The sequence below is a fragment of the Tiliqua scincoides genome, chromosome 4 (assembly GCF_035046505.1).
Source record: "Tiliqua scincoides isolate rTilSci1 chromosome 4, rTilSci1.hap2, whole genome shotgun sequence".
Lineage (NCBI taxonomy): Eukaryota > Metazoa > Chordata > Lepidosauria > Squamata > Scincidae > Tiliqua > Tiliqua scincoides.
In genome coordinates, this window is record NC_089824.1 from 189,331,545 (window position 1) to 189,353,739 (window position 22,195).

Consider the following 22,195-nt stretch of genomic DNA (forward strand, 5'->3'; position numbering starts at 1 on the left):
TTTTTTCTGCTGTTGACTTTCTGCCCTTTAATTTCCGACCACCTTCCTCTTCCTGATGTTCTGACTTCCTAGTTCCTTCAACGGTTTTTTTCTTTAGTCAGTCCTCTGCCAGACATTTCACTCTTTAATGACTTATTTTCCAAACTTCTAAGTGCATCCTCTTTTCATAGGTGTGTTTCTTAAATTTGCTTTGCTTTGCATTGTATCCCTTCAATCTCTAGTTCTTTCCATTCTTTGGTCTCATCCGCAGTTAGTTGTGTACTGTGTATGGAATACCATCTCTATCTCCAGTTGCTTCTACTCTCTGGTCTCCCTTTTTAATAATCATTGGGTCTTGCCTTTTTCTCTTGGCAGCATCTGAAGCAGCAACTTTTAGCCAGTCAAAATTCTGTTAGCTTTCTGGAGAAGCAACAAGAACAGCAGGAAGAACAGTGTCAGTTCCTAAGACAGAGACTTGAGCAACTAGAAGGAGAACGAGATGCTCTTAGTAGCCAATTGCAGTATTTTCAGTCCATGGTAGAAACCTGTCACAGGTCAGTCTTGTGCATATTTTCTACATCCTATTGTGAAGTACAGTCGTATTACAGTCATCATGTCATAGACATAATGCAGCTGGGGTCAACCCTGGAAGAATGTATCCCTTGCACTGCTGGCGGTATTGCTGTAATGCATTTGTTAAAGTAAACTTATTTGTCTTTCTGTGCATCTTGTTGTTTTTTTCCACCATGGATGTATTTATTTGAAGAATGTTGACAGAAGATCCTCAAAGCAACTTAAAATGAATAAGCCTTCATATGTTTTCTGTGTTCTTTAAACCCTGTTCTTTTTCCCCTGGGTACTGGGGGATAAGAATAGGCCCTTGGTTTGGCTGTACTTGTCGTAAGAGGCGATTAAACAGCCACCGGGTAGATGGGACTCGTTAGCCTGGGAAGGCAGCTCATCTGAGAGAAGGAAAACTCTGATCCCAAACCTCCACTGCCTTGTGGCTACATCCAGTTATGGAAAAGGCTTCAGGAGTCAACCTCGAGGCAAAATCCGGAGCCGGAGTCCCTGAGGCAGTTCATGGCTGAACACAGTCACGTTCTGGCAACTCCTGCGATGCCGCTGGAACCAACCGTATTGGCTTCTGATTTTCCATTGGACCATTTCAGCAACGTGGAGAGGGGGGATTTGCTGCATGGGTAACAGTCTATCCTCCATATCTACTTTACCCAGGCTTTGCACACTGGAGAGGACACTCTGTTCCAGAACCACCATTCAGAGCGCAATACCATAGTCTTCTGAGACTAAAGGATGCCAACACAGCTAAACCCTGTCTCTTTGGATAGGTCATCTGCAAATAAATCTATAGTTACCCATGTTAGAGAGAGAGTCAGTGATCTAAGCCATCTGCTTCTTAAGTGATTGTGACTTCCTCAAATCTATACATTCTCTTTGAGCCCTGATAGGAAAAAAGGCCGCACAATCAGTATCCTGAAAAACTCAAATGAGATTTATCCATATACCTCTGTGTTTATTTGACTGGACACTGTTTCCTTACAGTGACCATGCAACCCTAGAGAAATCAAGGAAAGAATTGCAACAACAGCTGGAAGTCTTGGAACAGGAGACAAGGGACTTACGCCAAAGCAACACTGAGCTTCAGCTGAAAGGTGACATGGTGGATGGGGAGAAAGAAGAGCAGCAGCAGAAATTGGAAAGGGCACTGCGGGAAAAACAATACATGTGAGTTTTTTGTCCTCCAAAAACCAGGATGTTGTCACTGAGAAAATACAATTTTCTCCAGATAACAGACCCATTTTTGTATGGAATGTGATGGTGGGGCATACGTGTTCCTGTTGGATAATTTCTGTAGTACTCACCCCAATAGTATTTATTGATTTATCTTTGAATTATGTTGTTTATAAAGCAAGTTTTTGAAGTCTCTGTGTGCTGTTGCTGTATAGCTTCAGAATGGGAATGATAATCTGGCCTTATCTGAAACAAGGGGGGGGGGAAGCCAAATTTAACCCTATAATTGCCTTTCCATTTGATGGAGCTAGTTTGGATTGAAAGCTGTGTACTCCCTCATTCTAGCACTATGAACATGCTTTATCAGTTCTAATTTGTTTTATAAGCTCCCTCTTTTGATGATGATGATGAATTTTGCAAAGTACTAGATGATTCCCTTTAATTGGAGGAAATGAAAAATGGATCTCCTCAGCACTGGAGATCATGTCTAGTTCCTCATGTGTGTTCCAAATGTGTGTGTTTTTTTCCCTCCCCCTCAGTCAAGAAGATAGAAATTCCCTTGAAGAAAAGCATTCATTTTTAAAGAATGAGTTTGTAGCTTTGAAGGAAGCACTGGAAAAATCGTGTCTTGAAGGAGAACTGGTGAAGCAAGAAAAACATGAACTTGCTTTGGCATTGGAGCAGGTAAAATTAACATCTGCTTTTCCTAGTGAGAGCCAAACAAATTCTTTAAATAGAAAACCTACCACAGATAGGCACTGGTAGGGCTAAACTTCAAAAATTCTAGTACCTGCTATGTCTTTTTCTGACAGCAGGAAAGAGGATGGTGCATGGAGTAGGGCAGAAAGGAGGACCACACAGAGAAGAAGCTGTAACAGCAGTTCCTGCCCCCTCCACGCTGTCCTGTTACATAGTCATCACCCACCGTTTTCTTTCCTGTGGAGTAAAGCCTGTTCAATAAAACCTGTGGAGGGCACTGACAGAAGCATTGCAGTGCCATATAAATGGTGTGCACAAATTGAACTTGAATCTACTGCTCTAGTAGTGCTTTAGTACTGTACTGTCAATTAAACATGCACACTAAAGGGCTAATTAGACACGTGCAATTGTGTGTTAACTGTTTTTATTTTTTAAACCAAATGCAAACTTTATCATTTCATTTCATTTTATAAGGCTGAGCAGTCATTTGCAAAATTAACTGGGGCACACAATAAGTTGACCGCAGAATCAGCTGATCTTCGTGATGTGGCTGCAAAGATGAGTGCCCTCAATGAAGCTCTAACACTGGACAAAGTTGGTTTGAATCAACTTATCCTGAAGGTAAGGAGAATGTTTTTTTTTTTTGCTGTACAGGTCCAGCCTATTTATACACTGATTTTTTTATACACGTGTTTGACTCAACACGAATGGTCCCTGCAAATGAGAAGGAATGTGCTGATCCCTGGAGAAGGGGAAAAATGCATCCCTTTAAAATCAGTTTAAAAAACTGAACTGAACAGTCCTTTAACAATAGCCTCCTTAATGGGGGGGGGCAGCTGGCTGACAATCCATCAGTTCTCCAGGTGACCCCTCCCTTCCCCCAGAGCACATGAAAGAAAGGTGATCTTTCTTTCACCTTTTGGTGAAAGGTGAAGGCATTGGTGAAGAGAGGGGCTGAGTGAAGTGCCTTTCTTTCTAAGTGCTTGGAGGATGACTGATAGATGGACTGTCTTCTTAATAACTCTTATCTTACATCACAAAGGTCAGCAAGGCTGTTTCTAAATCACCGGAGCAAAGAAACTTTGTTTTTTAAATTGATTTGCTATAGTGTGTTTTTTGCCATCCAGTTTAGTACTTGGAATGGAACCCACGTGAATAATGAAGCTCAACCTGTATAGCCTTCAAACTTTCTGAGTGGATATAAGGAGTGAATTAATATAAATATCACACTTTCTTTGAATAGGGGAGACAGGCAGAGCAAGACAGTGTTCTTCATTTACTGCCATTTCTTTGATTGCAGTTGGAGCAGGAAAACCAGACTTTCTTGGACAAAGTGGATAACCTAGAGAGAATAAGAACCTCTTCCCAGAACCAGCTGAATCAGACTGAAAGAACAAATGAGGAGCTACATGCAGAGAAGTTACGGTTGGAACAATTGCTATGTGAGGAGAAGCAGTTGCAGGAGAACTTACAGGAAGAGTTAAGAGAACTGAGAGATGAACAGAAAGAGACACATGAGAAGCTGAGTCAGGTGACTATGGGAAGCAGTGTTGAGTTATCCTGCATGGACACTAGACATTACTTTACTCCTAAGACTGGGTTCGGTTCTGCTAGATTATGGAATTCTTTATATGCATGGGAAAGTGGGCTTCTTTAAAAACATTTTTAACCAGCATATCTGGTGAACCTTCAACCCCTGTTTCCAGTTAACAATGCTGTTACTGAACCACCTTTTAAATCTGATAGTATATGTAGAAGATTGTGCTTCATAAGTATTTGTATAAAGCATGTTTTTAGCCGTTGAATTGTTTGCCTAGGTCTAATATTTTTCCCCACTCTTAAACTCTGGACATCGCAGCCCAATCCTAACTTGCACTGGAACAGCGAGGCCAAATGTATATCCAACACAAGGTAGGTGCTAGCTGGAGGGCAACTCAGGTTAAGGGGATATTTTTCCCCTTAGCCGGAGCAATGTCCCAAGCAGCCCTGCTACTTGGATGTGTCAGTGATTTTGTGGGTGCAATTCCAAGCAACCTGTGTAAGGCTGGTCATGCCAGGGATGGGGGTTAGGATTCAGCCTGCGCTGCTGTGACTGATCCCGCTCGCCTCGGTCCTGATCCACCTTCCTGTTCCCCCACCCAAAAATGCCTCCTCCCTGTCTCCATTTTGCCCTCATGTCACCCTCTTCCACCCCCTGCAAACTTACTGGGTCAGGGTCTGGATCCAGCATCCGGGAGCTGGCATGGGCCTCTGCATCGGCCCAGCCAGCTCTAGAGGAGGTGTGAATGTGCTTTACAGCACATTTGAAATGCTCCTGGGCTGCGCTGGCTCAGCAAGTGTTCTGGATTTCACTTTCAGAGGAATATAAATGTTGTAAATGTATCCTCTTACAGTGGGCACGGCTAATGTTTTGTCCTAAGTAAGTCAACCTAGAATGGATTTATCTTGCCCTGAAGAGTGTAATAATTCATATTTGATGCTATGGAAATGTCCAGATTTTGTTCTTCAAGAGAAATAGTGGCTCTGTTTCTCCCTTCAGTGCATTGCCTTGTTATTAGTATCGCAGAACTTTAGTTTCTGGTAGCTAATTTTCTCTTCCTCCTTTGTAGTCTCATCGCCAGCACAAGACTTCCATTACAGATTTGGAACAAGCACATCAGGAGTCAAGGCGTCTTGAAGAGGTTCTGGCCATGGTATATAGAGAAAAGGAATCTCTAGCACGTGAGAAAGCAGCATTGGAAGTTCGACTAGGGGCTGCTGCACGGGAGAGTTTGACCCTTACAGAGCAGGTGGTAGAGTTCAGGTAAGAAACTGGGGGTGAAGTGCCTTGCCTATTAGAAGAATGACTGGATGTACTTATTATACTCTGGGCCCTGACAGAAGACTTTTCCATCAGAAGACTACATCTTTCTTTCCAACTAGGGTGCAGGTGGTAAGGCAGTTCTGTGTAAGGAACTCTCAATGGATGCAAAGCAGCTAAAATGTTTCAACTATGGCCTTTCCATAAATCTGCAGAACTTGCCCTGAATTGTATTTCTGTTCTTTCAAACTCTCAGTCCTCTGGCAGCTGGAAATGCTTGGTACCTGATAGAAGCAGCCTCTGATTTTTGTTTTCATCTTCCATGTTTAGATTGGAACTGGGCTGCTGTAATGCTAAAGATGTGCACTGGATTTTCTGATCAGACTTTGTTATACTTAGAACCTGCTTTTCAACTAGGGCAGGCTCCAAAAGCAGCTTACCATTTAAATAATAATAAAAATGTACTGTATTGTATAATAGGCAGAGGTATTTATAAGAAGCAGAAGGAGCTACAGATGGACTTCAGGGCTGGCTGATATAAAAATGCTACCCCACAAAAGCAGCTACTCTGTTGGTCTTGAAAGTTTTCTGGTCTGTCAGTTGGTGATGTATGTTAAAAACGATTTTGTCAGGGCCAAGGTATATGTGAATTGTGCATCTGTATCTTGTAGATCAGCAAAGGACCTTCTGGAATCAAGTCTCTTTCAAGCTCAGCAGCAGGTATCTCAGCTTGAAGTTACCAGAGGTCAACTGGAAATGAAAGTTCAGGCAATCAGCCAGGCCAAAGAAGCAATACAAGGTGAGACATTTTCAGTGATTCCCAATCTGTTTGAAAAGGTGTTATGTATTTGATTTCCTTTATTTGGGACTAAAGGTCTATGGGATTATTAGATATTCTTTGCTCAAATTAAGTGTAATGCACCATAAATTCAGATCCCTGCTCACTCTTTGCTAATTTCAGGAGAGGTGAAATGCCTTTGTATTGAACTGGAAGCGGAGAAGTCAAAAGTTGAGCAAGAAAAGGAAAAAAAAGCACAGCAGCTCGCAGAGGCAGAGCAGAAGTACCAAGAAACCCTCAGCCATTGGGAAACTGTACATAAGGAGAAAATGAATACACTCTTTCAAGAGTTGGTAAGCTGCCATATATGGCCACTGTCTCTTTTGGACTCTTTCAAGGAAGATTGGGAAGTGGCATGTACATAAACATCTAGCAGTGTCTTGCTGGAGTTGTTTGGAATGAGTAATGCAAGAACTAATGGTCTTTATCTGAAAGCTGTCTGCCCAAACCAAGCTTTGGGATGTTTGTGTGTTTTTTGTTTGTTTGATTTCATTTTGGCCACCACTTCCCTTCTCATGCAGTTATGTCTCCTTGTATCATCATGGACTTTTCACTGACTGCTGTGGGGCTTTAATTATGACAGCTATTTTGCTATTGTAATTTTGTGCCAACTGGAGAAGCAAGAAAAAGGATAGGATGTTGGCTAAGCCAACTACTTCTCCAGTCATTGCCCAACACACTACCAACTCAACCTTTTTCCTCTTCTCACACAGTCCTAGTTATTTCTGTAACTTCACCAAGCTGGCATAACTAGGAGTTATGCTACTGTGGGGGTTTTAATTATAATATTATCCTTGTCCAGCAGTTGTAACAAAGAATGGGATTGCAACATTAGAATAATATGGTGTACAATAATTACATTCACTGTGGTTTGACGGTTGGAGTGTTAAATAAGGACTTGAAATACCTGAGTTCAAATTTCCACTCAGCCAGGAAGAGTGCTGAGTGACTTTGGACCAGTCAGCATATCCTAAGGTAGGTTAAAGTGGGCCCTGCCCTGAGCTTCATAAATGAAGGTAACAGTGTAAAATATTGAACTGGATAGTAAAATTCATAACTTACACCTAGTAATATTATCTGAGGGTGCCCTCTGTGGTTAAAAGTGAGACTATTCTTTTCTGTCATCTTATTCAATGGACTTGGTTGCCTCCCTACTAGGAAGGTGAACGAGAACAGCACCGTATAGAGTTGGAGCTGGTGGTGGAGCGTCTGGTCAAGGAGAAGGAAGAGACTGAAAGCGTCTATGAAAGGAAGCTACAAGAGCTGCAGCTGGAGCTCACTGCAGTGCAAACACAGATGGAAAATGAGCTTATTAAGGCTAAAAAGGTCAAGCAAGAGGTGAAGTCAGACAACCCAACTGTGTTTTCTTTGAAACTGTTGTGACATGGGTATATGTCTATGTAACTTTATCTTCATGGTCTCATTTGTTCTGTTTTGACACTACCAGTTTTTCCCTATCTCAAGCATTTCTAAGTATCTATGGCCACACACCTGTTTGCCTATTTCCTTTTCATGTTCTCTTCCTGTAAACAAGCAAACAAGACTTTTTGTTTCATGTAGAAGTTTATTTTGTTTCGAATGCCTTTTGTTAGAATAATAGATTATAGGACAAGATGGAATTAGGAATTTTGCTGTGATTAAAAAAAGAACCCTCCACAGGAGTGTTTCTAGAATGCAGATTTTATTGTGACTACATTATTTTTCACTTTCTCCTACGTGTAAGAGTAAAATCCGGAAATCTTACATGGGGAGATATCAAGTACTGTACTTGGGTAGGGGATTTTCTTGGCTTGGATGTTATAGCAGATGTCTGGCAATACTGTATTTGCACTGCTCAGGTAACTTGGCAGCTTTTTCTCTCAAAAAGACAGTTATGAATGACTTTTACTTTAGTCAGGCTTGTTGCAGAACCGAGTCTAGCATAATTGTGAAATACTGGTAGACTCTGCTGACTTGCAACAAAGTTGAAATTCCCCAAAGTTTTACAAGCATTTAGTGGATTCCAGAATTGCTGATTTTATTTCACTGAGTAGGTTCAAAGTCTCTCTTGCCTTATCCCCATATGTGCAGGCACTGGTAGAAAAAGAGAATGAGAGGAAATCCTTACTAGAGGAACTTCTTCAAACAAAAGGCGTTCTGACCACTACCCGCCAGAAGCTGGAGTTTCTCCATCAGGAGATGAAGAAGCACCAAGAGAGAGAACAGGTAGGAGTGAGCTGCAGATAATGAGTGGGAGGATATAAAGCTCCCTTGAAGCCAGCAAAGAGATATAAAAATAGATATCTATAAGTATACTTAAAATGTGATAGATGGCTTCTTCAGTGGGTGAATGAGCACATGGGTTGCATATAGGTTGTTTATCTTGACTTATTTCAAAGCTATTATTCATTCTTGGCCACACTGTAACATTTACCTACCCCATTTTTGGAGAACTGCTTGCTGAGTTCCAGTGGGGTTTTCCATATGTCAGGGTCCTCCTGACTTACCTGGGGTACACCTGGAGGGAATAGGCTTAAAGGGCGAGAGGGATGCTAAAGGCAAGGAGGAGACAGGCTCCGAGGCCAGCTGCAGGAGGAGTACTGGCCTGGAGAGCCAGGACAGAGGAGGAACACCAGGCTCAACCTTTTAGCTAACACAAGCAGGGAGGGGCAGGACCGGGAGAGGCCAGTCAGCCTTTTAACCCTCCCATGGAGGAAGGGACAGGGCCTGGAGGGGCTAGTCAGGAGCATCCAGCATCCAGCTGGGCCAAGGATGAAGGCAGTCTGGGTCAGGCAGCTGGGAGGAGCAGAACCCAGCCTGCCTATGAACCAAGACTGGCTGGGAGCCAAAAAGCCCCAGCAGCTGGTGGAGAAGGGCCCAGGTGACGCAGCTGCCTTTCCCCCACACTCTTTGCTGAGGCCCCGGTGGCTGGGTCACTGCTCTGGGAGACTGAACCTCCAGTGCCCCACCGCTGCCTCTCACACATACAAGGGTCCCCCTCAAGCCAGGACCCCACACCATATTTTTTTGTGACTGCCATTTTCACCCCCCTCCATGTCCCTCAATAAGATTGGGGTAAGAGAGGGCACCCTCTAGGAGGAAGCTGCAAAAAGGAGCTCAGCTGTTCTTTTTAAGTTTTACCTTGTTTTAATAAAGGATAAAAAACCTACTTCTCTGCTGCCGTTACAATGAGAAATGGATATAACAAAAATAGAGAACGTTTTATGAAATGAGTAAGATTTTAATGAATAAGTAAACAAATTTGTTTGTTTTTTTAAAAATTAGATTGCCTTTCTCCCAAGGGTTGCAAGATGGTATACAACACAACAAAACAAAAATTAACTTTAAACTTTATTGTTTAATCTAAAAATCAGCAAGATAAAAACCATCAATGTAATCAAAACCTTAACACAAGTTAATCAGCAGCAGTGACAAAATCATCATGAAAACCTAATAGCTTGCAGAATGGATGCCTGCTTGGCTTCCAGGGGAAGGACATTCCAGAACCTTTAAACGACAGTTTTAATAACATATGCATGAAATGGTTAAATGAAAAATTTCTTGCACATCTCTATAAGTTAAAGCTGACATGCTTTCAGACAGGAAACTTTACAGTACAATCCTATATTTGTTTACTTGCAAGGGGCAGCCCAATCCTATGCCTCCTGGCACCTGCTGGAGCAGCAGAGTCAAAGTGGCTACCGCTGTATCCAGCAGGTGCCAAGAAGCCACCAGGAGTCCCCTCAAGGGAAGGGGACTTCCATCCCCTTCATAAGAACATAAGAAGAGCCCCGCTGGATCAGGCCAAAGGCCCATCTAGTCCAGCTTCATGTAACTCACAGTGGCCCACCAAATGCTTCAGGGGACACACAAGACAACAGACAACCTGCATCCTGGTTCCTTCCCCTGCATCTGACAATCAGAGGCAGCCTACCTCTGCCTTGCACATACCCACCATTAGTTCCCCCAAGGAAAGCCCCAGCAATGGTTCTCCTCACATCTGTGCCTGCTACTTTGCCAATACAGACGCGAGAGCGTCCATGTCAGGCCTTCTGACCCAACACAGAATTCAGGATCCCATGGAGCAAGGTTCCACCAGTCCAACCCCCCCCCCTACTCTGGTTCCTCCATCACCCTGCCCTGCCCTAATTCTGCTGTCCCTCACCCCTATTAGAAGCCACACCATCACCCAGCGATCCACTCCTGGCAGTGGCGCATCCTCCTCCTCCTGGTGCTGGGCCCAGTGCCTGACTTGTACTGATCCAGCGCAAGCACTGTACTCTCAGGGTGCTGTAAATGTGCTTTATGACACCCAGCGCAGGCACTAGTTAAGTATAGGATTGGGCCCTAAGTCCCACTGTGTTCAGTGGGGCTTACTCCCAGAAACGTGTTTAGAATGGTACATTAAAGTTTGCAATGATTGCTTTTTTGTTTCGTCCCTTACTTTAGTTTAAAAAGCCACATCCTGCCTTTCAGCAGGAGTATTTTTGCTCTGCAGCTTTTAATCCTTGCCCCTTTTAGATTGCTTGACAAATGCAACAGATCTCCATCCCACAAGACTGGTAACTTGAATTGGGTGCTGTAGTCCATAGTACAGCTGGTGTACTGCTTAACTTTTATGTATTGTACCATCATTATTAACTCTTACTTGACTAATTGGAAGCTAGGCAAGTTGAAAAAGATAATGAAAATCACTTGACCTTTCTTCTTTCTTCCTTGTCATGGCTGCTGTACAGAATCTGGAAATTGAGCTTCAGGATGTCCAAAGTACAATGGAAATACTGGAAAAGAAGAACAGAGAGGAAATGAAACATCTTAAAGAAGAAATTAACTTCCTCCTTCAACAGAGAGACACTTTACAAAATCAGGTGATAAACTAGAGTCATAATACCAGTAATTACATGAATTTGTGACACTTTGACTGTGGCAAAATTCATGGGTTTTCACAGACTCCCTGATTAACCAGTAATTTGAATGTATATGTGGGCTGAAATAGTACTCTGGGACTTTTCTTCCTCAAATGATTATAGAAAACTGGTCAAAGTACTAGAAAACCAAGTAGCCATTATGTGAAATTGTTTTGAATTTTTTTTTTTTACAATATTCTAAGAAAAAGCCAATGTTCAATATTGTACAGGGGTGCCCCAGTATCTGCAGGGAATGTGTTCCTGGCCCCCCCCCACAGATATGGGGAACCCCCTGCATGCCCATTTAGTAGTTTAAGACAGTGGTTCCCAACCTGAGGTATGCGTACCCGCAGGGATACATGCCAGGATCTTTAGGGGTACTTGGAAAAAGAATTGAATAATGGTGGAAAAAGGGAGGTCTGTATTAGAATGACTTGCAAGGCAGGAAGGAAGGCAGCTAGGTGGCTGTGAAAGCCCAACCAACTGTTAGTTTTTGGTCATCAAACTGTGTATTATCAGATATGAATCAGTAGTTGAAAACATATAAATTTGAAATTACATCAGCTATGTTAATTCTGAACATTTTGCTTTTATGAGGGGTACAATTTATGGAAATAGGCTGCCAAGGGATACGCAAGTTAAAAAACATGGGAAACCCCTAGTTTAAAAGCTTACCACGCAGTTTCTTTTTTTTCAAGCCGTCTCCCAGCAGCCAGAACACTTATTAAAAAAACGCAAAGGAGATCAAGAGGAAGTGACGTTAACACTTCCTGTTGACATTCTTTGAGTTTTTTCAAGGATTTAAAAAACATTTGAAAAACTTGAAGGTCAACAGGAAGTGTTAAAATCACTTCCTATTGATCGCCTTCAAGTTTCTTTTTTAATGTTCTGGCTGCCAGAAAGCAACTTGAAAAGTACTGTAAGCCTGTTGGCTTATAGCACTTGATTTAAGTAAGACACTCACCACATGGTAAACTTTTAAATTACTAAATGGGTGTGTGGGGAGGTGGGGATCCCCCCATTTGAGTGGATAATTGAAACCTTGGATATCCCCCCCCCCGTATAACAAGACATTGAACAGTGGACAAAGTTTACCCTTTCATCAAGGCTCTTTTTCTCCTATTTAGATGAACAAATACTCAGTTGCACAGATTCAGTTTCTAGCACAGTGTAATGCAAAAAAAAAAAATCGACACTATTTAAAATGCGTTCAGGGCATGAAACTGGATGTCTTGAAATGAATGTGTGAAGTCTATGCAGTCACCTTTCCACAGTGGAGATGAAAGTCAGTGGGTACTGTAACTTCTGCCTTGTCACTAGTGTTCTGTCCATTTCCAGATACAAGATTTGGAGTCCCAGCTATTGACAGCTAAAGATGCTTGCCAGTTGATTAGAGAGGAGGCTCAGCAACATTTAAAGGAGGTGCAGGAATTATCCAAGCAGAAGGCTCTGGAAGTTGCACACTTTCAGAAGATGCTGGAAGCAGAGAGAAAACACCGAGAGGAGGTAACACATCTGAACACTGAGTTGCAGAACCGAAAAAAAGAGGTGGAGCAGTGGAACACAGAACTGAGAGCTACCTTGCAAAGTCAGTGGAAGGAAGAACAGCATCTGAACCAAGAGCTGCAAAGCAAGCAGGAAGAGGTGGAACACCAACACACCACAATTCGAGCCCTGGAAAAGGAGCGGAGCCAGTGGGAGGAGACAGAGTGTCAGAATTCAGAGCGATATATTGAACTTCAGAGACAGTGGGAGGAGGCAAAATGTGAAAATAAAAAGCTGCAAAAGCTAAAAAGTGAGGCTGAGCTTCAGAATGTAGAGCTGCAACATCAAAAGGAGGAGGTGGAACTTCAGAATACGCAGCTGAAGGCTGTGCTCCATAGGCAAGAAGAAGAGGCAGAACGTGAATGTGCAAGGCTTCAGAGCCGTTGGGAGGATGCACGACAACGATACTCAGAGTTGCAGAACTGGAAGGAGAAAGCTGAACAAAAGAATGCAGAATTGCAGGCCCTCCTGCACCGCCAACAAGAGGAGTTGGAATGTCAGAGCATGGAGCTTCAGACCAAACAGAATGAGATAGCACATCAGAATGCTGCACTTCAGAAGCTGAAGAAGGAGCAGAGTCAGTGGGAGGAGACAGAACATCAGAAAATGGAGCTTAAGGCAACTCTGGAAACTCTAGAGGAGGAAAGAGCCAGGTGAGCACAAATGATAATTTGTGGGTGGAATAGTTATCTCTCCAGTCTTTGAACAACTGTGCAGAAACTTCCAAACTTTGTACTTGTAGAAAGATTGCTTTGAAGATGGCCAAGGTAGCCCTCAACTACATACTGCAGATTTTATTTGGGAGTTTGTAGCAAAAAAAGTATCTTATTCTACTTGTGCCAGCACACTTAGTCTGTATTCACTGGTTTTTTTCTGACTCACTTGCAGAAGATGCAGCAACCACATAGTAATTGCATCAGCTTTTCCTAAAATGTCTTTAAAGGCATTTGCTTTATTTATTAACAAACTTATAGTCAGATGTGAAAAGGAAACTTGGACACATCTCCCCAGAGCAAATAAGGTCATTTATGTCTCATTTCCCTTATTATCAAGTTTGTAAGAATTTTCCTCCCTCAGCTTGGCTGCATCCTTGGAGGAGAAAGAAGCTTGGCTCAAGAGACTGCAAGACAATGATGATGCCTACCAGGGTAAAATCGCCAAACTGAATACTGAACTGCAGCAAGCACAGGAGCTGCTTGCTGAGCACAGAGGAGAGGTGCATGAGCAAAATGGTCAGGTATTACCCATAATAACTTTTTCTCTAACCTACTGCCAGCCATTTGGCACTTTTTATCTTGAGATAATCCTGCATGTATCTCATCCTTCTTAACACATCAGCTTCTTTTCTTTCATTGTGTGAAGAACACTAGGCTTGGTTGTGTCTCTTCTCTTAATTATAGATGCTGAGTCCCAGTGACTGAGAAAGGAAATAGCTTTATAGTTTTTTATTTGACATTATATCATTGGTGTTGGTGCTTGCTATTCACTTCCATCTTAAACTGTCAGTTCTTATCTCTAAAAAATGACATATATAAAATGAACCAGCTTGTATGCAGTTGTATACCCAGTTCTTCTAACACCTACACGTATATTAAGTTAATGTTAGTTTACCCTTTCAAACTATATCCAGAACTTTTCTCACTTGTTAGTGTTGTGTATCTTTCTTCGCTTACTACTGTTTTCTCAGTTTGTGTTGTGTCTTTGTCTGTCCTATATTATTACATAGATCTTTGTTACTTTCCCTACAGATTCAGTCACTCAAGCAAATGATGCTAGAGAAGGAAGCAGAATTGATAACTCACAAGGAACAACTAATTCAGGACCTGGAAGAACTACGTGCTAGTGAGCAGCGTTTGAAGGACTCAGTGAAGGTGCTGGAGGCGGAATCATCTCAGTTGCGCCTGGAGCTCTGTAGCACAGAGAGTAGGGCAGAAGCACTGGCATCCGAATGCCAACGTGCTTGTTCGGCCCATTGGGAAGCACAATCCCAGCTGACCAAGCTACACTCAGTTTTACACTATATGCTGTGTAACAGTCCTGAGGTAATTCTGGAGTATGGAGGGAGAGGAGATCAAACCACTTGGAGTTCTTCCTTGTTCCTTACTAGAGGTGAGTTTTGAAAGCAGGTGAACTAACATCATGTCCCTTGGAAATTGGTTGTTGATAATGGCAGCAGCCAGAACTCTGCAGTGGAGGGAATGAGACGTTTGGTCCTTATTTTATAATCTGATGAAAGTAGCACATTCTTTTTACTCTAATCAAGACACCCCATGACTGCCAGGTTTTATCAAAATTAGATGATGGATGACACTACCTTGCTCCTTTCTATATCACTAGTGTAAATTTCCTGACAAGCTGTTCCTGCACCCATGTGAAACATATTAAACCATTTGTTGCCACAGATATATAGCATAGTAATTATCTTCCTTGATATGAATAGGATTAGTTTATTTTAGGCTTTTATTTTTCACATTTTTATGCCACCATTCCTCCAAGGAACTCGGGATGGTGTACATAGTTCCTCCCCTTATTTTGTCCTCATAACAACCCTGTGAGGTAGGTGAGACTGAGAGATAGTGACTGGCTCAAGGACATCCTGGAAACTTCATGGCTGAGCATGAACCTGGCTTATCCAGGTCTGAGTCCAACTCCCAAACCACTACACTATCCTGGCTCTCAAAGGAAAAGAGGAAAGAATAGAAGTCTGCTGGAGTCAGAGTCAAGCTCAAAAAATCTAAAGGATTGCTGGAGCCAGCTGTTGGATATATATGTGACCCATCTTTGAAGCAGTGCTTCTGTTGAATAAAATTTTTGTGTAAACTACTAACTTTAATGAAACCCCCTGGTAGGTGATTAAGGGCCCAATCCTATCCAACTTTCCAGTGCCGATGCAACCTCAATGCAGCCCTGAGATAAGCAAACAAACATTCCTGCACCTTGAGGAAGTCTCCATGACTGTCCGCCCCCCCCCCCCACAGCAGAATGCAGCACCCCTCCCATTGGCACTGCTATATCAGTGCTGGAAAGTTGGATAGGATATGGCCCTAAGCCCTATTGAGAACAACAATCAAATGTAGAATGGTGAAGGTTCTTAAAGCATTTCTTAGAATGAATTGGAAAGGCAAAGTTGGAGTGGCAGAGTTTAAGCTGGGGTAGGGACACAATACTTTTTATTGGGATATCCCTTAGGTCTTGTCTTAATGAAGAGCTTAGTGTTTAGCAACAAATTACATTTACTCTTGGATTATTTACTTTGAATTATTGAATCTAATTTTCTGTTTTGTTGAAAGGACTGATATCTTATGGAATGTGTGGATAATGTCTGGATATGTTGATCAAATAATTTGGGGCCAAAGTAAGTGCTTTAAGACATATGACACTGCTGCCTCTACTTTCTTTTACTTCTCAGTCAACATGGTTGCCTTAATTTTATATTTGCGTTTTAACACTCTTCATTGTAAAAATAATTTTTTAATATTGCTTTAAGTTGGGGGGAAAGAGACGAAATGATAGCTTTCTTCGTTTTAACACTCTTGTAAACCACTTTTGGGACTTGGGGTCAGATGGTAGGCTATTATAAATAAAATACAAAGGATACTTGGCATGATGTCATTGGGCATCTTCCTGCTTGCATCTTTTACAAGGTGTGACAGGTTAAAGAGATCAAAGTGATGTGGAATGGCAGCAGGTTGCTAACTCTTATAATGCCTACTTTGGCCTTAAGTGAACGTTCCTTCTAGATTTGTCTTTTTTTTTCTTATCAATGACTTTTAGCTATATTCTTTTACAAAGAAGGCTTATTTTTCCAGAACAGGATAAAGTGATGGGACTGGCTCCACCTTCGCTCAAGGACCTTTCCACAGAGATTACAGTGGAGAGAGTGGTAGAAGCTATTCAGAACCTAAGACAGGATCTGTGGCAAGCTCGCCTACAGCGGGTAACTTCCTTTAAAAAACAAAAACACATGACAGTGCCCCCCATTGGCATGTTAAATTCTTCCATAGTAGATGAAGTTGTAGCTGTTGTGTTGCTTCCACAGCATGGAATCAATATAGATGTTTACTTATTGAACCAACGAACAAGCTTTTGAAGGCTAGAGGTGTCTCAGCAGGCATATACAGGTGCAGCGTATTTATCCACGGATTTTTTATCTGCAGATTTGTCTCAAGGCCAGTGGGGTGGGTACTGAATGTTACACACACTTTTGCTTCCTTTGCCCTGCTTTGTCTTCTCGCTCCCTTTCCAGGCAGCCAAAACACTGCAAAAAGGCTCCACCTTGCCCAGGCAGGGAATAGCCCTGGAGCCCTGGAAGAGTTTCCCCTTGCAAAGGAACAGTAACATTCCTGGAGCCCCTGAGCCAACAGCGGCTGAAGAGGGGAAGGAGGAGCAAGAACCTCTGTAGCCAGAACACCTGCAGCGAGGTGGAGCGCTCTCTCTCTCTCTCTCTCTCTCACTCACACACACACACACACACACACACACACACACACACACACACACACACACAGGGGCAGGTGCCATGGCAACAGAGGGGATTGCTTTAAAAGAGAAGAGGGGACTGCTTTAAAGAACCCAGGGAGTGTTTGCTGAATCCCCCCCCCAGATGGTGCAGGTTATCACAAAGCCTTCCCACCAAGCAAGTGTGCGATTTACAGCCCAATCCTCTCCACACTTTTCTGGGAGTAAGCCCCATTGACTGGAATGGGGCTTACATCTGAGTAGAAACGCATAGGGCTAAAAAGATCAGCATCCCACCTGTGAAAGAAGCCGGGCAGCTGGCAACGGGGAGGGCGCAGGAGGAGGAGGAGAGGGGATTGCTTTAAAAAACGCAGGGAGTGTTTGCCGAATTCCCCCCCCCCCAGATAATGCAGGCTCTTGGGAAGCCTTGGAGAGACAGGTGACGGTGAGCAGAGAGCTGGACTACAAGTCCCAGAATGCTCTGGGGCAGAGGAGTTTCCATGATGGTGGTTGGGAGGGTTGCAGGAGCGGCAGCAGTGAAGAGGGGGAGGAGAAGAACCTGCAGCGCTGTTGGGAGGCCGCCTGGGACACAGAGGCTTCCTAAGCAAGCTCACCATTCCAACTGTGAAAGAAGCAGGACAGCTGGCAACAGGAGGGCTGAGTACTGAGGGGAGGGGAGGGAATTAGAACAGCTGCCTTAGTTTCCTTCCAACCGGAAGTGTCAGGCTGCAGCCTATTTGCTCTATGGACTCTAACTCTATGGACTCAGCACAACGCATTTTTTGTTAATCGCGCCGAGTCACTAACGCGGATAAATAGGCTCTACCTGTATAGTCAAAGTAAAGACTTGGGGGGAAAGTGTCATGAATAAGTACATGTTAGGCCTAGGTTGGCATGTGAAGCCTTAACCAACCTAAGACAGTGTAATTGAGAAGTTGCTAGCAGTTCCCAGCTGCAGGAATGTGAGTAAATAAAAGGATTTGTTGTCTCTCTTTTGCTGGCCAGGAAGGACAGATAACAAGAATTACAACCAATTGGAATGTTTAGCACCTTAGCAGACAGAAAGGTGCCTTATCAAGGGTGATTGAGTGCAGCTGTGGATCTCCAGTTGGGAGGGGTAAGAACTATGAGGGGTTAGCAACCAGGCCAACTTCTCGACCAGGTTCAACCAGGTTCAACTTCAACCAGGTTCTCAAAAACCAAGAACCCTAAGCTCCCAAACCCCCCTTTGTATACGACAGAAAGCAATTGTGTTCAAAAGCAACATGTTGTTGCCTTTGTTTTTCTTGTAGGATGAGATGAAGAAGAACTCTGAGAAATTAAAGCACGAACTCTGTGCAAAGGAAGTGGAGAGAGACCGTATCAATGCCAAAGTCCTAGAGCTTCAAAAGTGGTTGGATCAAAGCAAGGAAGGTAAAACACTTCTATCTTACAGATACAAGAACTTGGCACAAGCTTGTGGACTGGATTAGATCAGGTTTTCTCTTTCTTCTTTCTTTCCCTACATTCCTCATCTAACCTCTGGGGTTTTGTCACACTGAAAGTTACCCTTTCTAATGAATGTCAGTGGGCCATGATTAATTCCTTGTTTCAACTTCTTTCCTCCCTTACCCAAGCAAGTATTACTCAAAATAGGAAAATGGCCGCCTAGCAAGTTATCCTTGCCGGCCGCTCCTAGTTGTCTCTACATTTTTGCTTCCTTAGATAGGACCTCTGGTTTATTTCTTGTCCGGGAGGTCTCGTAAACTGTTCCTGAACCGAAAGGCATTGGCAGCTCTTGTTTTGTTTGCAACTACGCCTGGATTACAGTGGATTGTTATTTCAAATCTTGAAACACGGAGGCCATGGGGAAAAAGAGGAAGCAGAGAAACCATTCAGAACATGGTAACTCCCCCGGCAAGTCCTCAAAACAGAGACGCCTGGATGAACTCTCCTGGATGCAACATGTGAATGAGCCTAATTTTATTTCTTCTAATAAGTTTGGTGTCCTTGATGTCCAAGACACTGCCGTGTAGTCAGAGGGGGGACCAGCGGCCCCTCTCCTTCCAGTTGGGAGATATCTACAACTCACAGTCGCCACATTTCCCCTCTCTACAGGACAAGCTCTCGCTACAGGAAGAGACTGCTACTAGCAATCAGTTTTTAACTATCTTAGGAGATTACTCCATAATAATGGGGAATATAATCGTATACATCTGCCGGCAGTTCAACTCTATTTTATCAAAGCTGGACTTGCTTCATAAGGATATCCAGAGCCCTCCTCTCTCACCGTCCCATCCTGCACAGCATTTGGACACTCACTTCAGACATGCAAGAAATCCACTCCTGTCTGAAGAGGGAGTGAGTTCAGAAGCCCATGTGAATTCGGCCCATCGCTTGCTGAGAAACCAACTTATGTTAGTGATCTGGCACACGGTTCTTAATTGGGGAAAATGGACAAATAAACCACGAGCATTCAACTCATTATCTAGGCTACTTTCTCTTGATATATATAACATTGATTTAATTGAAATGATCTGGCTCCCTCGGTAGCATCAAATGCCACAACGTTCCCGCATTTTGCTGAAATTCAAGACTCACAGGATTCCTTGCTTGCTTCATGAAAGGAAGTACATTCTTGAAAAATTCAATATTTTCCAAAACCGGGTTATTGGTGAAATGCATATTAATCCACTATTCCAGAGAAACCATCTGAAGCCTCCTTTATCAGTTTCTTCTGCAGCTCTAAGGTCGGCCAGTTTTGGCCAGCCGCCCAGCCCTCAGTCAGGTGATAAGTGTAATCAGCTTGCTGAAAACACAGCTGATCCTTGGTCCTCATTACACTTGGATGGTATGTCAACAAGTCTCTAATCTGAAAGCGGCCACTAACAGCTTTGCTAGTCTACTTCTGAAGTTAAAAGCCTCGCTTCCAGTGCAACAAGGCAAAGCACCCAAGGATGCATACAACTTACCTAATGTCCAATGCTCAGAAGCTGGGAAAGGAAAACCTGAAAGGAAGAGCACAACATCTAGCAGCAGCTCCCAGGCTCAATCACTGGTTCCCAAGCCTCTACCCAAGGTACCAGTACATTTGCCGCCTCAGAAGAAGACCTTCAGACCCAAGATGACCTGCACAGTTCCCTGAACGGATGGTTACTTACTTACTTTGGTAAACCTTTATTGGCATATTGGAAGTCCACAAACAATAATAAATATAACATAACAAATAGATACACTTGAGCAGGTATTAGCGTCTGACCTTTGCCATAGAGACTACCACTAAAAATTCTGCCACCAAATTGGTGATGGGAGGGGAATAATCGCTAAGAAGAATTGGGAAAGGATCAACAAGGGAAACAGGAAGAGAAGAAAGAAAAGGGCCAAGTAGGTGGGACCTAAGATTATGATGGGCAGAGCACCGAAGAAGGATGTGATCCAGGGTATCTGGTTCAGCTGAACAAAACAAACATAATCTATTAGAACGGGTTTTTTTAGAAAATCTCCCTTGGTGCATTGCTGATGGAAATATGTTCAGTCTCGCTAACATGAAAGCCCTTCTTTTGCTCGGATTAGTGAGTTAGACAAAATAATTCGCAGGGCGGCCAAGGGAGGGGGACAATCCAAAGAAAAGGGGTAAACAGGTCGGATTTAGATTTGACAGTAGTGTTACGTATTCTTGCTCCCAGAGTTTGAGTTTGATGAGATGATGCGCTTTTTGAAGGTCCATATCAGCTAAAAGTTCAGGAGAAAGATCTAAGGAAGATAATTTGGCATGAATAAGTTTAGACCAATTAGATGAAAAAGGGTCTTTTAATAAATCTAAGAGAATGGAATTTGGGTGAATATTAAGATGGAATCTGAGCCAAAACTTAAAAGTGGAAGTCCAAGCTACAGTGGTGGGAAGATGAATGCCCAATTCCAAAATCATAGTGGACAACCTAATTAAGTTTAGGACTCCAAGAATTCTTCTCAGAAATTTAGCAGCTGCCTTATCTATCTCCTGATTAGCTGCTTCAATCCAAATAGCTACTCCATATAATAGTTGAGGATAAACTTGTATTTGGAGAGCATGAATGGCAGCAGGGATATACTGGTTACCTTTATAGAAGCGGAACCGAGCAATTGCATTCTGAGATAACAGAGCTGAGGAGATGGCAGATCTACGGTGGAACAACCAAGAATATCCATAATGAAAAATAATTCCTAAATATCTGAAGGATTTAACTTGCTGGAATGTTAAATTGGCAATCCTCCAGGAGGACAATGTCCAAGATTTAGAAAAAACTAAAATCTTTGTTTTTTCGGAATTAATTGACAGAAGATTAGAAAGACAGTATTCTTGGAAGGAGCTCAGCAATCTACGAAGACCCAATTTGGTGATAGATAGTAATACAGCATCATCTGCGTATAGGAGGATCAGGACAGAGGAGCCATTTAGGGAGGGGGCAGAAATTCCTAAGGTAGGAAGAATAGAGGGGAGATCAGCAAGATAAAGATTGAACAAAAAGGGAGCCAGAATACATCCTTGTCGAACACCCTTGTTCACCGGGATACTGTCAGACATAACGCCTGAACGATCCAAACGTTCTTAATGATCAGGCAACAAAGGTCTGCTTGCCATTATATTATTCCATCAAATACCAGTTAGGGAAAATGGCAATCTGTCTCTCCTCACTGACAGAACCCACAGAACGTCATACCATAACCCTGGCAAGGTTTAACGTTATTCCCTCAAGGGTGACAGCTGGGAGGTATCATAAGACTCCCTGTCAAGATCGTCTCTGCCCTTGTAACATGGGGGTCGGTTGAATCTCTCCCATGTATACTTTTTTGTTGTCCTCGGCATAATAGCGCCCGCTCTACCTATCTAATGCCCATCCTGGTTAATAAGGTAGGTCTTCTAGATATGGAAAAAATTAAGTTATTATTAAATGATTGCTCCCCCTCAGAATTGAAAAAGGTTTCAATATTCATGATGGCGGTGATAAGCCATAACAGCTGAATGATGTGTTCAGTCCTATCACCGAGAGGGTGGCAGTCTATCTGCAGCTGACGGTGGCGAGTAGACCTGAGAGGCTATCCAGTATATTTTATATATTAGGCCACTATGTTTTATATGGGACAAATATACCTGACTTATTCAATTGTTATGTATTATATATCATAGGCTTGTACTCACTACTGTTGTTCTCTTTGTTGTGTTGTTGTGTTTGTTATGTATGCCAATAAAGATCTTATCTATCTATCTACAAGAACTCT

General features: G+C 42.8%; 1 protein-coding gene across 1 annotated transcript in view; it reads left to right on the top strand.

The window, feature by feature from the left end:
* The window catches only part of CEP250 (centrosomal protein 250), a 51,843-nt gene that overhangs the window by 21,194 nt on the left and 8,454 nt on the right, over positions 1 to 22,195 (top strand). The window contains exons 11-26 of the mRNA XM_066624369.1: positions 355 to 533; positions 1,543 to 1,725; positions 2,271 to 2,415; positions 2,905 to 3,051; positions 3,731 to 3,961; positions 5,040 to 5,233; positions 5,902 to 6,029; positions 6,192 to 6,361; positions 7,227 to 7,406; positions 8,139 to 8,273; positions 10,784 to 10,915; positions 12,293 to 13,152; positions 13,577 to 13,736; positions 14,248 to 14,608; positions 16,309 to 16,436; positions 18,250 to 18,370. Coding sequence (XP_066480466.1) covers positions 355 to 533; positions 1,543 to 1,725; positions 2,271 to 2,415; positions 2,905 to 3,051; positions 3,731 to 3,961; positions 5,040 to 5,233; positions 5,902 to 6,029; positions 6,192 to 6,361; positions 7,227 to 7,406; positions 8,139 to 8,273; positions 10,784 to 10,915; positions 12,293 to 13,152; positions 13,577 to 13,736; positions 14,248 to 14,608; positions 16,309 to 16,436; positions 18,250 to 18,370 — 3,454 coding nt within the window. The remainder of the gene's footprint in view (positions 1 to 354; positions 534 to 1,542; positions 1,726 to 2,270; positions 2,416 to 2,904; positions 3,052 to 3,730; positions 3,962 to 5,039; positions 5,234 to 5,901; positions 6,030 to 6,191; positions 6,362 to 7,226; positions 7,407 to 8,138; positions 8,274 to 10,783; positions 10,916 to 12,292; positions 13,153 to 13,576; positions 13,737 to 14,247; positions 14,609 to 16,308; positions 16,437 to 18,249; positions 18,371 to 22,195) is intronic.